The 16,005-nt window shown below is 39.8% G+C and overlaps 2 protein-coding genes across 4 annotated transcripts in view; one reads left to right on the top strand and one right to left on the bottom strand.

The window, feature by feature from the left end:
* Positions 1-2,679: 2,679 nt before the first annotated feature.
* Positions 2,680-6,571, bottom strand: LOC122565094 (protein ANTAGONIST OF LIKE HETEROCHROMATIN PROTEIN 1-like). Of its 2 annotated transcripts, XM_043720734.1 has the most exons (3): positions 6,230-6,567; positions 5,846-5,993; positions 2,680-3,941 (listed from the first exon to the last, which is right to left on the bottom strand). In XM_043720734.1, exon 3 carries the CDS (start codon positions 3,939-3,941, stop codon positions 2,826-2,828), a length of 1,116 nt encoding a protein of 371 aa, XP_043576669.1. In that variant the 5' UTR covers positions 5,846-5,993; positions 6,230-6,567; the 3' UTR covers positions 2,680-2,825. The 2 variants fall into 2 exon arrangements, with proteins under 2 accessions (XP_043576669.1, XP_043576668.1); XM_043720733.1 differs by lacking the exon at positions 5,846-5,993 and having other exon boundaries at positions 6,230-6,571.
* Positions 6,572-6,705: 134 nt separating this feature from the next.
* fzr1a (fizzy/cell division cycle 20 related 1a) overlaps positions 6,706-16,005 on the top strand; it is a 38,675-nt gene continuing 29,375 nt past the window's right edge. For both annotated transcript variants that reach the window (XM_043721120.1, XM_043721121.1), the window contains exons 1-2: positions 6,706-6,873; positions 15,128-15,244. In XM_043721120.1, coding sequence (XP_043577055.1) covers positions 15,176-15,244 — 69 coding nt within the window. In that variant the 5' untranslated portion in view covers positions 6,706-6,873; positions 15,128-15,175. The remainder of the gene's footprint in view (positions 6,874-15,127; positions 15,245-16,005) is intronic.

A 16,005-nucleotide genomic window follows, 5' to 3' on the forward strand; every position in this document is an offset into this window, starting at 1 on the left:
TATAAGGAAAGGATGATCAGTTTGATACAATATGCATTAGAGTTTACAAAATGAAGGATGATCTTATTTTTTGCATAGAACACCGGAAAGAGTCTGCAACAGAAGCCAATTACACAGCCAATTCCATTGTCTACTTTGCTTGTCACATCTTTTAAGAGAGTAGACAATAGAGATCCTGGAGAAGCAAAGTACCTGAGCTTTGAAAAGGGACTGATTTAACGCTGCACAAAATATTAAGCTGTAAAATAAGAGGACATGGGTTTGGGAGGAGGTCATTCTCCTAGATAGAGGGCTGGTGAGCCAACAAACTGCAGAGAGATTGGATAGCTGTTTCGTTCATGGTTGGCAACTTTTGGGGTTCCATAGAGTTCAGACCACACGACCTGAAGATTTACCATTTATTGTATCATTTGGATGAGAGTTGAAAAGTGTGGTGCTGGAAAGGCGCAGCAGGCCAGGCATCATCCGAGGAGCAGGAGAATCGACGTTTCAGGAATGTAGATTTCTCCAGCTTCCTCATTGCCCCTCCTCCCACCGTATCTCAGTCCCAATCCCCAGATGCAGCACCGCCCTCTTGACCTGCAATCTTCTTCCCGACCTCTCCGCCTCACCCCCTCTCCGGCCTGTCACACTCACCCTCACCTCCTTCCACCTATCGTATTGCCAGCACCCCTCCCCCCCGACCTTTTATCTCAGCCCGCTTGGCACACCAGCCTCATTCCTGAAGAAGGGCTTATGCCCGAAACGTCGATTCTCACCTCCTCGGATGCTGCCTGGCCTGCTGTGTTTTTCCAGCACATTTTTTTACCTTCTCTCCATACCTTCTTAAATAGGCTTTAGATCTTTCACAATCAAGTATGGCAGTAACTGCAGTAAAAAGGGGGCATGATTTGTCTTCCAAGGATGATCCTGTGCTGGCACAGAAAGCTCCCATGGTATGCACCATGTTTCTCAAGAACTAGACATTCAAGTCAGAAACTTGGAACCCCAGGACATGGTAAGTGAAAAAGGGCAGTGTCAAAATTTGGGCCAAAGTCTTTCACATTTCACACAAGCTTCCTGCAAAATTCCCAAGTAGATGGTACTGCCACACTTGCGAGATCCCATAATTGATTTGTCAATGTACACTGAACATCATCACAGCAATCAGAGGACCTGAGCCTTTATTGCCTTGCTATTAATAAAGAATGGGGCGAGCATCTGAAATTCTTTTCATAGAATCCCTAAAGTGTGGAAACAGGCCATTTGGCCCAACAAGTCCACACCGAACCCCCAAAGAGTAACCCACCCAGACCCATTCCCCTATCCTATTACTCTACATTTACCCCTGACAAATGCACCTAACCTGCATATCCCCAAAGCTATGGGCAATTTCGCACAGCTAATTCACCTAACATTCACACCTTTGGATTATGAGAGGAAACCAGAGCACCCAGAGTAAACATGGGGAGAATGTGCAAACTCCACATAGTCGCCAGAGGCTAGAATCAAACCCAGGTCCTTGGTGCTGTGAGGCAGCAGTGCTAACCACTGATTCACCATGCCACCCTAATTAAAAAAAACATTATCTTGGCTGTATACTAGAATGTCTAAAATAAAATGCAGATCGAGGTCACATTACAACTTTTTTGTGGTTGCTGAATTTGGGAGTTGGACAGACATCACATCATCTGCTAGAGTGAACAGATGCCATCTCTCTCTCTCCAACCTTCCATTTAAACTTTGAACCCCATCTGCAGAGTGTGATTGCATCCGTTTTCCTGCAAGCAGGCAGAGAACTTTCAAAAGAAGACTTCACCTTCCACAGCAGCACTTTCAGAAAGAAAAGACATCATGTACAACCTGAAACTGCTGGCCATGAAACAAAGTCATTGGACAGCTACAGCCAGAGCAGATAGCCATTTAGAACCAGTGAATTCTTATGATTTAATTCTTATTGATCTTTAACTTAGCCAATTTAATCTCGTTTGTTCTGTATTTTCTATTTTGTATGTTTGGTTGACTGTATACGTTTTCTTGCAAGTTGTGAGATTCAGGACATATTTTTACATTTTTACCTGGGTGCATTTTTGCATAATAAAACTAACCTCTTACTTGTTAAATTCAGTACATGCTGTCAGGGTAAATTATCCACATGTAATTAGATGAGTATACACAAACTTGGCAAATACTTTTTAAATTAAAAATATTTGTTACAGTTGGGAATTTGATGATTACTCTCAACAAACTACTTCCTGAAAACTTTTGTCTTTCATTCTTTTCTGTAAATTTTTCTGTCTTGTCTTTCTAATATGGTTTTTTGCTGTACTTTAATGATGGCTTTTAAAGATTTTAATCTGAGGTATTAAACTAACCTTTGTGCTAAGTATATTTTTCTTTGGTATTTACTGATGCATTTTTGATTTTTCACTTTATCCGCACAAAAGTTCATCATTATCTTTTGATTTTTAAGTTTCTGTTTAAAGGGTTTTGCAAATAATTGTACAAACTGGTTTCAAGTATCAGAAAATAGTTGCTAAACTGAGCTTGACTGAAAATCCTTGAACCGAGTACACAAACAAAATATATTCTTCAAGACCTCAACAGCTATTCAGACTTCAGCAGCTCTACATTTAACCAACTTACTGAAGGCTGTCAGTAGTACTATAAAAATCACAATAGATTTTACCATGATTACAATAAAAAAGGAAATAGCATTACAGGTTTATTGCTACAGCATATCAGTAAACAATACCAAGGCATTTCTAACCAACGATGAAAATCATATTTAAAATATATCTTACATTATTTACATAAATGCCATTGTGACAACCTCAAGCTAACATTTAGCTCTCCCCTTGACTCATAAAGTATGTTGACAATACCTGACGAATTTCTTCGGCTTGCCTATCAACTGTATTATCTGATATTACTTGCTTTGGCTGAGGAAATTCCTCCTGCCCAAGAACACCCCTCCAGTCATTATTAAAACTATCATTATGCTTTTCACAGATATTATGAAGAATGCAACAGGCAGTGATCATTGTTGGAATAAGTTCAAGGCTACAGTCATTCCTCTTGAGAAGACATTGCCAACGAGCTCTGAGTCGTCCAAATGCATCGTCTATCACAGTGTGAGCTTGGCTTAATCTGTAGTTAAACACAAGTTGATGCTGTGTTAGTTTTGCTGTTTCAGAATACGGCTTCAGGAGCCACTCCTGTAGTGGATATGAAGAACTGCCTATCAGTAGGTATTTCACTGGCGTTCTCAGAATATCTCTTGAGCAGTCAGGGAACAGTCTTCCTTCAGTAGCCATTCTCCATAGAGCAGAATTCCTCAGATTTTTTGTATCAAGAGAACTCCCAGAAAATCCAGTACATACATCCCAGAATTTCCCACTGTCATCAACTACACCTTGTAACACAACTGAATGCCACCCCTGTTTGTTTAGGTAATCTTTGTGATACTGTGGAGGGGCAATGATAGGTATATGGCAACTATCAATGGCACCTACACATTGGGGAAAGTCCCATTTTCGAACAAACATCTGAGCTATTGTTTCATATTCTTGATTAGCGGGCATTTTGAGATACAGAGGCTTTAAGAGAGACACAATGGCATGACAAACCTCTCTTACGCATTTACAGACAGTTGATCGACCTATCCCAAACAAATGACTAATAATTCTATATTCTACATTAGTAGCAAGTCGCCAAAATGCTACTGCAACTCTTTTTTCCAAGGGGAGTGCAGGACGAAGGTGAGTGTTTCGTCGAGAAACCATGGGTTTCAGCTTATTGCAAATATGAAAAAATGTTTCCTTAGACATTCTGAAATTTTCCAGCCAATCATTTGGCTGAAAGTCCTTCATAACCACACGTTCCCACCAGTCTGAAGTTCTTGGCTTACACCAGATTCTTGTACGACAATTACACCTACAACCTCCGCGTGCCATCACCATCTGCAAACATCAAAGAAAGTATTATTACAATTGCACAGCTTAATTATCCAGTGAAACTGCTAACTTGAGATATCTTTATTTAAAAGTTATAGTATAAAGGACATACGTTGTTATAGCCAGCACCTGCTTGCTGGTATATGATGGTATCGTAATATTTACAAACATGACAGACATTTACAAAGAAACACACACTTCAGGTATGATAACACAACTGTTGCCAAAAATTTCTTTTGGATGAATATCTTACTAACTTCCTATTTAAGTCACTAGAAATGAGGTTTTAAATTATTATACCTAGGGGAAACAAGCAAAGCTAATTTAAAACAACTTGTATGCACCAGAATATATAATAAAACTACATAGCAAGGAGTGTATTCACAGAATGGATGAACCCACATTTTGTAGGGTTTTTTTTAAGAAGTATTGATTACAGCAAAGTGTGTTGGAATGAAAGAAAGAGGCTATTGGTGCATAATAAGATTTTACCACTTTAGGAAGCATAACAGTGTCTCACAAAGTATATAAATTTCAGTAAGGTCTTAAGCTTGCAATTGAATGTAAATTTGTTTTTTCTCAAGTTTAGAAAAACAAATTTAGACAGAATTAACCTGAATTCTATTTAATTAACTTCCATTCAGACATTTACAATCAGGTATGGATGGTCATTTCATACGGGCACAGGTGCCATCTCAAGTGTCTCAATCAAAACACAAATACGATTAAAGGAAAAATACATTAGCTTGGCATACAAAATAGGCCTTTGGAATTTTGCTTAGGGTCCAAACATTAGGGTTTAACTATTGCAAGATTCACAATTACTTTCCAATCCAAAAAAGAATTTTGACAATTAGTTGTCTTTTTAGGGTGAGGGGTGACCTTATAAAGGTTTATAAAATCATGAGGGGCATGGGGTAAGCTAAATAAACAAGGTCTTTTCCCCAAGATGCGAAAGTCTAGCACTAGAATGCGTAGGTTTAGGATGAGAGGGGAAAGATTTAAAAGGGACCTGAGACAACTTTTTCACGTAGAAGCTGGTGCATTGAAAGGTATGAGCTGCCAGAGGAAGTTGTGGATACTGGGAAAATCACAACATTTAAAAGGCAGCTGGATGGGTATATGAATAGAAAAGGTTTGGAGAAACATGGCCAAGTGCTAACAAATGGAACTAGAGTAATTTAGGATAGCTGCTTGGCAGGGAAGAGTTGGACCCAAGGGTCTGTTTCCGTGCTGTACATCTTCATGACTTGACATGTTTCAAATCACATTTTTCTGTTTGGAAAAATAGATTCCTTTTCAGTTCCTTTCCACAAATACTAAAATTCAGATTAGGTTTTAGATCTGAACGTCTGCACTGATGAAGGGAAATTAGTGCATTCACATGTCAGAATTAGTTATCAGATCAAAGCCAACTGCAACACTAAATTCTCTACGTTTTAACAAGTTTACGGAACAAAAGTAACCGAAGTTTAGAGCAGCCCAACTAAACAAGCATTATTTTAATAAGACCCTTACAGTCAGCATGCAATGAATGAATTTAAATCCTATCGTAATTGAGAATAGCTTGTTGGTTTATATAACTACTCTTTCGCCACCGTCCATGCAGTTTCTGAATAAACGCAAACAAGAAATGGACATTTGAGAAAGAATGTTGCAATTTTACAGCTCAAGAAGCCCTAATCCCACTCCTCTGTTTACCCCACATATTTTCTGTTTGTATTTCGAATGATTATCGAATTCCTATTCAAAAGCTACCATGATATCTTTCTGAAGAGGTACTCTTAACGTTCTCCAAACAGCTCGCCGTCTTAACAAAAAAAACCTCCTGATCTGGAATCAACGATTAAATCTCAATTTTATTGGGCATTGCGTAATATGTCATAAATAGGGCTAAATGTGTTTCATACCTTACACTATTTTAATCTCATCAATAATTTCAGTTGAGATTCTCCTCTCTTAAGTAACGGAATCCAAAAATGCAAAATTCATCTGCCCGCCAAATTCGCTTTACACCATTTGTTCGGATATTGCAGGTCTGAGTGAGATTACAAACTCCTGTCGGGATTCAAGTTGTGGACGAGTTAAGATAGTGAGTGTGGACAAACATCGCCGCTTTAAATAGCTCCTCTTCTGTTTATTTTTCGAGTCCTCTAGACAAGAGCTCTAAACGTTGGGATTAAACGCGCGGTCGCCAGTCCCAGTTGTTTTTCCCTGTTGCCCTTTGTGTGGCAGCGCACATTTCGTTGTTTTCATTCCCACCCCCCACCCCCAACTTCAAACCTCCCTCGTACCAAAATCATTTTCCTCTGCCGCTGTTGGAAATACTGCCTCAGCCTCAGCCTCCTCTGTGCGTCGTTCCTCCTCTCGATGCTCGCACCCTCAAACTCAGCGCGGCGTTTCATTAACAGAAAGAGGAATAAAAACATCATGGGCACCACCGTCTCCTCCGCCATGTTTCACTGACTGACCTGGGAAGTGTTCAAGTCCGAATGTCTCCCCCTCCCCCTCCTGCTAGTCCCGGGACCTGGACACGAAAAGCCCACTCCCACCTCGGCCAGTCCGGATCGGAACCACATTCCCTTCATTACAGCTGGATATACAAATATGGGCCGCGGGATCCGCGCGCTGGATATATTATTTTGCCAATATCGTTTATTGTGATCGCGTAACCATGGTGACTCGCCGCGTCGCCGTGGCAACAGCGCACTTCCTGTGGAGGTTTGAATTCGTGTGACGTCACAATGGTAACGGTCGCCCGGCGCCGGAAGTGCGGTCGCCATATTGTCCGGGCTGCAGAGGGGTGCACGGTCGGAACTGCGGGGGGATCTGAGAGGTGAATGTTTCAACCGGGAATCAGTGACACGGATGGTTATGTGACTGCGAGTTTTCATCGTACCGTTTTGTGGAGGTTGCCCTCTCCCGCCTTCCATTGCAGGTATGGTAGAGGGGGAGTGAGGGTTACTGTGGGCGTGGAGGGGAATACGCCGGTTGCTGCCTTTCCGTGAAGGTGCCCGATGGCCACATTTTTTCATGGTCAGTGCTCGAGGCTTTGTTTCTTCTAGATCCTGCTGATCTCAGTCCTTTTTTTCTTTAAGCTGTTGTGCAAGGCACTTCTTGCTGGATTTGGGGTTGTCCTTGATGAAGAATAATGTAGCTTCACTGCAAACATGAGGGTGTGTTTTGCTTTGGTGTCTTGGCCGATGCTTCTGTGTGCTCGCTGTCTCTCATGTTTTAAATTCTTTCAAACATGTCAGAGGTAACTTGGATTCATTCATCTGTTTAAGATGACCCAACCATTTTTCACATCCACATGAAAGTAACTAATCTTACAGTGCCACTGTTATACACGCATGCAACAATCAGCTTGTGCTTTTCGATTTCCCATCGTCAGTATTGGGACTACTGATCAGTGAACTTAGTTATGTGGCATTAAGATATCATCATTGGTACGGGAATGTGCTGCCATTAGTAGTGTTGCTTTTTTAATATGCAGATGAGGCCTTATTTTAAAGATGAAAAATTAATCTGCAGATGTTGGTAATCTGAAAAAAAACTCCCAAGACAGCTGGTGATACAGCACTTATTAAGAACTGATGAATGAAAGTTAATACTGTGTCAGTCTTCATGCAATAGGCCAACTGCAGGTGGTGAAAGCCAGACACTAGATATTGAGAGATATATAGCATTGGGTTAAGAGAAAAAGGGAGGGTTGGGATAGGTACCAAGGGCTCAAATGGCACAAGCCCTGGAGGAGTATAGAAGTAGCAAGATGGAACATAAAAAGGAGATTAGAGCTAAAAGTGGACATGAAAGGATACTGTCAAGTATATGATTTTTCAGAAGATTTGTAACTCAGGTTGATGATAAGTCTGTAAGTTTGCTCGCTGAGTTCGAAGGTTTGTTCTCAGATGTTTTGTCACCATTCTAGGTGAGGGTCTGTGATGCTATGTTCCATCTCCCTCCCTCTCTTTCTCTCATACATGAGAATTCTTAGAGGCATGGTATTCTAATCAGAACTCCATCAATAAACACACTGATTTAGGTCCTGTCTACCTTCCCTTGAAAAAAAAACGAACCTGAAATTACAGCACCCACCTTAAGAAACCAAGACCTGTACATAGAGAGGCGGGACATATCATCAGTGCTTCACCGGAGGCTCTCACTGATGATGTTACCTAGTATGGTGATGAAGTGTCTGAAAACAAACCTTCAAGCTCAGTGAGCAAACTTACTGCCAAGTAAATCTTAAATTCTTTTGCAGGTACCTTAAGGGTAACAAGGGAAAAAGTAGGGTGCATTATAGACCATTGTGGTAATTTGTGCTTGGGAGCAGAGGATATTGGTAGAATTGTAAGTGAATGGTTTGTGTCGTTGTTGACTAGTGAGAGGGTCGACATGAGTGTAGAAATTAGATTACATTACAGTGTAGAAACAGGCCCTTCGGCCCAACAAGTCCACACCGACCCGCCGAAGCGAAACCCACCCATACCCCTACATTTACCCCTTACCTAACACTACGGGCAATTTAGCATGGCCAATTCACCTGACCCTGCACATCTTTTGGACTGTGGGAGGAAACCGGAGCACCCGGAGGAAACCCACGCAGACACGGGGAGAACGTGCAAACTCCACACAGTCAGTTGCCTGAGGCGGGAATTGAACCCGGGTCTCAGGCGCTGTGAGGCAGCAGTGCTAACCACTGTGCTGCCCACAAAAGAAGGAGAGAATGTGTGATACAATTAAACAAATTAACATTGACAGACAGCAAGATCTGAGTGGTCTGGCAGCATTATAAATTTGACAAATATCCAGGCCCAGATGAAATTACAGGTTGTTGAGCGAAGAAAAGGAGAAAATTGATTTTTGTGAAGATTTGTAGCTCAGGTTATGATTCAGGTTGTGAGAGGTTCTGAGAGTTTGGTAAATCTGGTCCAAGTAGATGTGTTTGTTGATGGAGTTCCGGTTTGAATGCCAGGGATCTCGGAATTCCCGTGCGTGTCTTTATTTAGCCTGTCCCAGGATGGATGCATTGTCCCAGACGAACTGGTGTCCCTCTTTGTCTGTGTGTAAGGATGCTAGTGATAGTTGGTCGTATCTTTTGGTAGCTAGTTGGTGTTAGTGTTTCCTGGTGGCTAGGTTCCTGCCAGTCTATCCAGTGTAATGCTTGTTGCAGTCCTTGCAGGATATTTTGTATATGACGTTTGTTCTGCTGGTTGTTAGTACTTTAGGTCGATTTTATTGCTCCTCGGATGCTGCCTGAACTGCTGTGCTCTTCCAGCACCACTAATCCAGAATCTGGTTTCCAGCATCTGCAGTCATTGTTTTTACCCTGTTAGTACTTTAGATCCATCAAGAATTGATCGTGTGTTGGAAGGTTTGGGGCTACCACGAAGCCAAGGGGCTGGAGAAGTCTGGTCATCATCTGCAAGATGTTTACAAGGAGGTATAACACATCCAGAGACATGCATGGGAACACCACCAACAAACACATCAATTTAGACCCAATTTGCCAACCTCTCAGAAAAAGAACTGGAAGTGACCATCCACCACAACAGACCAAGACACATAAATAGAAAATGGGACAGCATACCAGTGCTTCAACGGAGGCTCACTGATGATGTTACTAGCTTGGTGACGAAATGTCTGAGAACAAATTTTCCGGCTCAGCGAGCACACTTACGACCTGAAAGGGAGGAAATATTAAGATGTTCAAAAAGTTACAATTCCTGTCTGCCCACAGGAGATGCTAGAAGACTTGAGGACGGTGTGATATCATTATTCAAGAAAGAAAGAACGGATAAACCTGAAAACCACAAGCTCGATAGTTTAACCTTGTTGGTGGGGTAACTCTTGGAAGCAATTCTAAGGGACAAAATTAATCTTGATTTGGTGAACAAGGGATTTGCCTCACAGCGCCAGAGACCTGGGTTCAATTCCTGCCTCAGGTGACTCTCTGTGTGGAGTTTGCACATTCTCCCCATTTCTGCGTGGGTTTCCTACGCTTGCTCCAGTTTCCTCCCACAATCCAAAAATGTGCAGGCTAGGTGAATTGGCCATGCTAAATTGCCCGTAATGTTAGGTGAAGGGGTAAATGTAGGGGAATGGGTCTGGGTGGGTTGCGCGTCAGTGGGTCAGTGTGGACTTGTTGGGCCGAAGGGCCTGTTTCCACACTGTAAGTAATCTAATCTAATCAGCATTATTTTGTTCAGAGAATGTCATGTCTTAACAACCTAATTGACATCTTTGAAGAGGTGACCATGAAGATGAGGACAGTGCTTTTGATGTAGTCTCCTTGGACCTCCGCCAGACTTTTGATAAAGATCCCACATGGGAGACTCATAGCAAAGGTAAGAGCCCATGGGATCGATGGAAAGCGAGTGAATTGGATCCACAGTTGGCTGAGTGGCAGAAAACGCTAATGATTCAGGAGTGTTTTACTGACAGGATCTGAGTCGAGTGGGGTCCTACATATGTCAGTATTGGGGCCTTTTGTCTGTGTTTTCCTTAAATAAATAATTTAGATTTGAATGCAAGATGATTGATCAGTAAGTTTGCAGGTGATACAAAAATTGGTGGGGTGATAAATATCTAGAACAGCCTCTGTTTACAGGAGAATATAGACAGGCTGGTCAGATGGGCTGATCAGTGGCAAATGGAATTCCAAACAGGTAAATGAGACATGATGCATTTTGGCCAGGGCCAGCAAGACAAGAGCATTCAGATTGATCTGCAAGCACTGAGGATCAGAGAGACCTTTTGTGTGCACGTGCAGAGGAACCTCAATTGTCCGAACATCATGGGTGGGGAGTATTTTGTTCGGATAATTCAATGCTGGATAACACAGTTTAGCCAAGCATCAGGGTCTTGCAATCTTATTCAGGTAGTCCCAAATGTGGATAATCGAGGTTCTTCTGTACCCCAGTCCATTAAAGCATCAGGGTTGGCAGATAAAGTGGTCAAGGCGGCCAGTGGAATACTTGTCTTTGTTAGTTGAGGCATACAGTTTAAGAGCAGGGAAAGTATGCTGGCACTGTATAAAGCATTGTTAAGGACACAGCTAGATTATTGTATGCAATTTTGGAATACATATTAAAGGAAATATATGGTAGTGCTGGTCAGCTTGCAGTGGAAAGTTATTAGGATGTATTCTGTGCTGGAGTGTTTTTGTTATGGACAGACTAGGGTTGTTGTCCCTTCTAAGGAAATGATTGAATTGTATAAAGTTATGAAGGGGCTCAGACAGTATAGATAGGAAGAAAAATTTCCGCATGATGAAAGGATCAGTGACTGGGAATGTGAGGAGGATGGTGGGAATCTGAAACTCACTGCCTCTAAGGATGGTGGAGACAGAAATCCTCAAAACATTTAAGTATTTTGACGTGCAATTGTGATGCCAAGGTATACATGACTATGGATTAAGTGCTGGAAGAATGGGAATCGATAATTAGGTGGTTGTTTGTGACCAGCATGGACTCTGAGCTGTCGGATCTTTTTATGTGCTGTAGATCTCTTATGACTATATTCTGTACCAGTAGGAACCTGATTTTAAAATCTAGTCAATCATTTTGAGAAAGTAGTATTGCCATCAGTAGTGCTTTGGAAAGAGCCAGTGCATTTTAATAATTAGTCACAACAACAGGAACTTTTTAAAATATCATGCCTTTAAGTTAACATGCAAGAGTGCTTCGCAGAAAATTATGAAACTAAATATGACATCAAGCCACATGATGATCAAAAGGTTGGTGAAAGTAGAAGGCCTTAAGTGTGCCTTAGAGTGTGGATTGCTCTCATAGCAACCGGTTGCTGCAACCATTGGCCCATCACTTTAAACAAAAGAATTGCTAGAGATGGAGGATCATTGTTCATACAGATTGACTCCTATCACCCAGGCAGTTGTGTGGTGTTATGATAAAGTAATTGATTAATTTTGATAATCAATCACTTGGTTTGCAAATTGTGAGGAAAAACCTCAGTAATTTCAGAACCATAGACTTGTCACATGTCATATCTCAAACAATTTGTGCACATTGTATCCCAAAAAGTTGTTTACTGAAGTAAACCTACCTAATTTGTTGTAATGAAATAATACTAATGTCTTCCAAGTGATGCTAGGCAGCTTGTTCCGTAGATTAATAACTTTGTCTGAGATATACTGCTTCTACAGATAAATTTAAAATTAATGCCCTTTCAAAGGCGGGCACTTTTCTGGTTTGGACAAGGTGAAGTAAGATTGTCATGGACTGCATTGCTGAGAAGCACACTACCTATTCATTTACAGGATGGGCTGTCATTGGCTCGGCCAGCATTTATTGCCTAGGGTCAGTTAAGAGTTAACCACATTGTGGGTTTGAAGTTACATATAGGTCGCAAAGGCAGATTTTTTTGTTTTCCCTCGAGGCCATCAGTGAATGAGATGGGTCTTTCTCACAATCAGCTATGATTTCATGATCATCATTAGGCTCTTCATTCCAGATTTTCATTGAATTCAAATTCCATGCAATGGTGGCATTTGAACCTGGGTCATTGCTTGAGTTTGTAGCTTTATAGTCCAATGATAATACCATTGCCTTTCCAACAATTCAGTGCAACTATGCCTAATTCTAACTTTTCCTTTGTTCGGGTTGATATCATCTATTTTTTCAATAACACTTAAATATTATGCAACTCAGAGGGTCTCTCCTAATGTATTTCCCATTTAAAAGGACATAGTTTGTTTTGTAAATTCAGAACTCAAGCTTGTTTTATCCAATAGCTATCTTTAAGAATATCAACATTTTACACCTGTTATACTCCAAAGAAGCAGGAAAATAGAAATTGCTAAGGCCATTTAATTTGTCTTCTATTGTAGTGGTTATATGTTAGAATCATAACAGATTGCTATGATTAATCAACAATCAATTGCCATCAACTTATTATTGTCCCTGTAGGAGACAAACACACTGCATCCCTGAGTGGGTTAAACAGTAATACAGATGCATTACCTTTAGTAACTTTCAAAGCAGCTCAAGTTTCAGTTAGTGTTGTTGCTCTACAAGTTGTAATAGCAATATCACAGTTGTGTATTAGCATGCAATGTATCTTTAGTTAAGACACTTCATGTTTCCAAAAGCATAAGCTTGATACTCAAACGCTGTATTATATAATATCAAATAGAAACCGCTTTATCAGTTAGTTCAAAATGAAATTATTTTTCTGGAGTTATGAATTACATTTGCTGTGCTAGTTCATTGTTACCTTCCAGTTGTTCCTTGTTATATGTTTTATCTGAGTTTAATGCAGCTTTCCGTCAGTATCACTAATATCCACATTATGAAATGTATGAACAAAATGTTGTATGTTATTTTTAGGAATAGAAATATTTTTTCTCAAATAATTTGTGGGCAGGAATGGCGGGGGATTTATTCCAGAGAAACAACTACATTGCAGAATAGTTGTTTGTTATTGCATTGCATATTGAATAGTCTTCTCACAAATGAGACAAACTTTGAATTCATAAAATAATATATTGCCTTTTGTGGAATTCAGACATTTAAAAATGCTTGTTATTATAAATCACAAGTGTGTTTTAATTGGCCTTTCAAAAGCAGAAGGAAAGGTAAGATAGTTCAAGCAGGCTAAGTGATGGTCTTCAATGAAAGACATGGGTAAGCAGTAATTAGAAGAGCAGAATGGAGAGAAAGGTTAGACGTTGAAAAGGAGCTTTCACTATAGGGTATAGTGAGGTGAGTTCAGTGTTTGAAGATTTTATGGTTCATTCTTGCGTTTAGAAAGACTGAAGCATGGTCAGGCTAGGCCTGCAGTTTTGGATTTTAAAAATTATTGGTACTGATTTAATTGTACAAGATTCCAATATAGAGGATCTAATTTTTAGCATCATGTTTCCCAAAGCATCGAAAACCATCAAATTTATTTTTTAAATTACTGTCACTTTTAATGAAGTAGATACAATTGCAAAAAACATAGAACATTTCATTGAATTTTACAGGAACTTACTGCATTAAGGATATATTTTAGTTAGGGTATCAGAAGAACTCTGTAGGTCTTAAATTACTCAGTGCTGGGATCTCTTGAACAGAAGAAAGTTTAACATTCAGATTTAACATCTCATTAGAATGCTGGAAAGTCCAACAATTCCTTGGTATTGTACTGAATTATTTAGGCTAGGTTGATGTGTGGACTGGAATGCAGCAATGAAGAAGGTTCTTCTGGTATTCAATCTTGGATTCATATGTGAATTGAAAATAACTGGGTTCTACCATAATGTACAGCTTTATCTTTTGCACTTAACAAGTACATTGAATGCTCTTCTGATAAATTCAGGAATTTTGTTGTGAAGTACAAAATAACAAATTATGAATTATGGTTTGTCTGAATATTATTTTTCTTTTGCTGCCATATCTCACTCTGTGACCGTAATTAGTGATGCCAATAATGCTAACAGTTTATTTTACACCTTTATGGAAAATCAAGCTTTATGTTTTAGCCAATATCCCTGTAAGGTGCTTTAATCCCAGTTTTTTGAAAAATGTTTCTCAATACTGACCTTTCCTGGCATTGAGTGGGCAATGGTATAGATTCCTTGTACCAACTGTTGTGCCCAAATCTCTCCTCCATAGCACAATATTTGTTTCTCTCTAAATTCCTACTTAGATTTCCACCACTCCCCTGCGCTATACCTTTGAATGATTTCCACTTCAAAGTTATGTTACGAGTGCAAGCCAGTGGTTCTAAGTGGTCAGCTTGATAGTGCATCATAACGTCTTTCTTCAAAAACACCAAAAAAAAAAGCAAAGACAAGTTTCATTGGGAGCATTTTTAATCAAGTTTGGACCTTGGAGAGTGACTTTTGGTTATGTTATCTGATCTCTCTTCCTTTCTCACTGCGATAATAAAAAAGATACGCAGTCTCACTCATTTTGTGCTGACACTTCCAAAAAGTTAGTCTGTCAAACATTCAAACAAAATTTATTTGAATTACAATCAGTGAATTGCTGTCTTGTATATTTATCATGCTGACTACTAGTGTAAAAATTGCACAGTATTGTAGATTTCAAACATTCAAACAAAATTTATTTGAATTACAATCAGTGAATTGCTGTCTTGTATATTTATCATGCTGACTACTAGTGTAAAAATTGCACAGTATTGTAGATTTCATTTACTGATTGTTGATTCTTGCCTGATTTCAGTGCTGACTCCTGATTACGTCTTAATCACATTCAACTGTCTGGATTACCATGGATCAAGATTATGAACGACGACTTCTACGCCAAATTAATGTTCAGAATGAAAACAAAGTCCCTTGTGTGAGTATTTCTTTTCTTGTTGAGTTTCACATTGTGCTTTGATTCACTATTGTTTTCTTGCCTCACTGCCTCTCTCCTGAAGAAGGGCTTATGCCTGAAACGTCGATTCTCCTGCTCCTTGGATGCTGCCTGACCTGTTGGCATCATCCTTACCTATGAACACTGCTTCCCACACCCCGTACTATCACTCCTTCCTTCAATATTTGGCTCCAATACAAGTACTGAATCCAAATATAATCCACATTTTGGATGATGACATTTACAATTATACTACTGATTGTTTTTGATAAACATAGTGTAATAATTTTACACGTCTTTTATTGCACTTAATAAACTCCTGACAACAGTGTTGAATTAATGGTTAATATATATAAGAGATCATCTTATCAATCTGAATTGACTGATTTTATGTCACTGTGAAACCCACATGGTATTGTCCCAAACAACTTTATAGATACGTTTGTTTAAAGTAAGGCTGGCCTTATCTGTAAATGATGCTTATAAATGATAAACTATTTTCTTGAAAAGTACAGAGACTGCTTTATGCCCATCTGCATAATTTGAACAAAAATAAGTCAATCCATTTTTGGCATTAATCTATTATGGCCTTAATACTTATCGCCGGTAAAGCAAGATGCAAGAGTTCAAATTCTCAAGTCAAGTGACTAGGAAATAAATGACAGTTTGTTGAGATTAGATTACTTAGCGTGGAAACAGGCCCTTCAGCCCAACAAGTCCATACCGACCCTCCGAAGAGCCAC

Source organism: Chiloscyllium plagiosum, chromosome 31 (assembly GCF_004010195.1).
Source record: "Chiloscyllium plagiosum isolate BGI_BamShark_2017 chromosome 31, ASM401019v2, whole genome shotgun sequence".
In the NCBI taxonomy this organism is placed as follows: Eukaryota; Metazoa; Chordata; class Chondrichthyes; order Orectolobiformes; family Hemiscylliidae; genus Chiloscyllium; species Chiloscyllium plagiosum.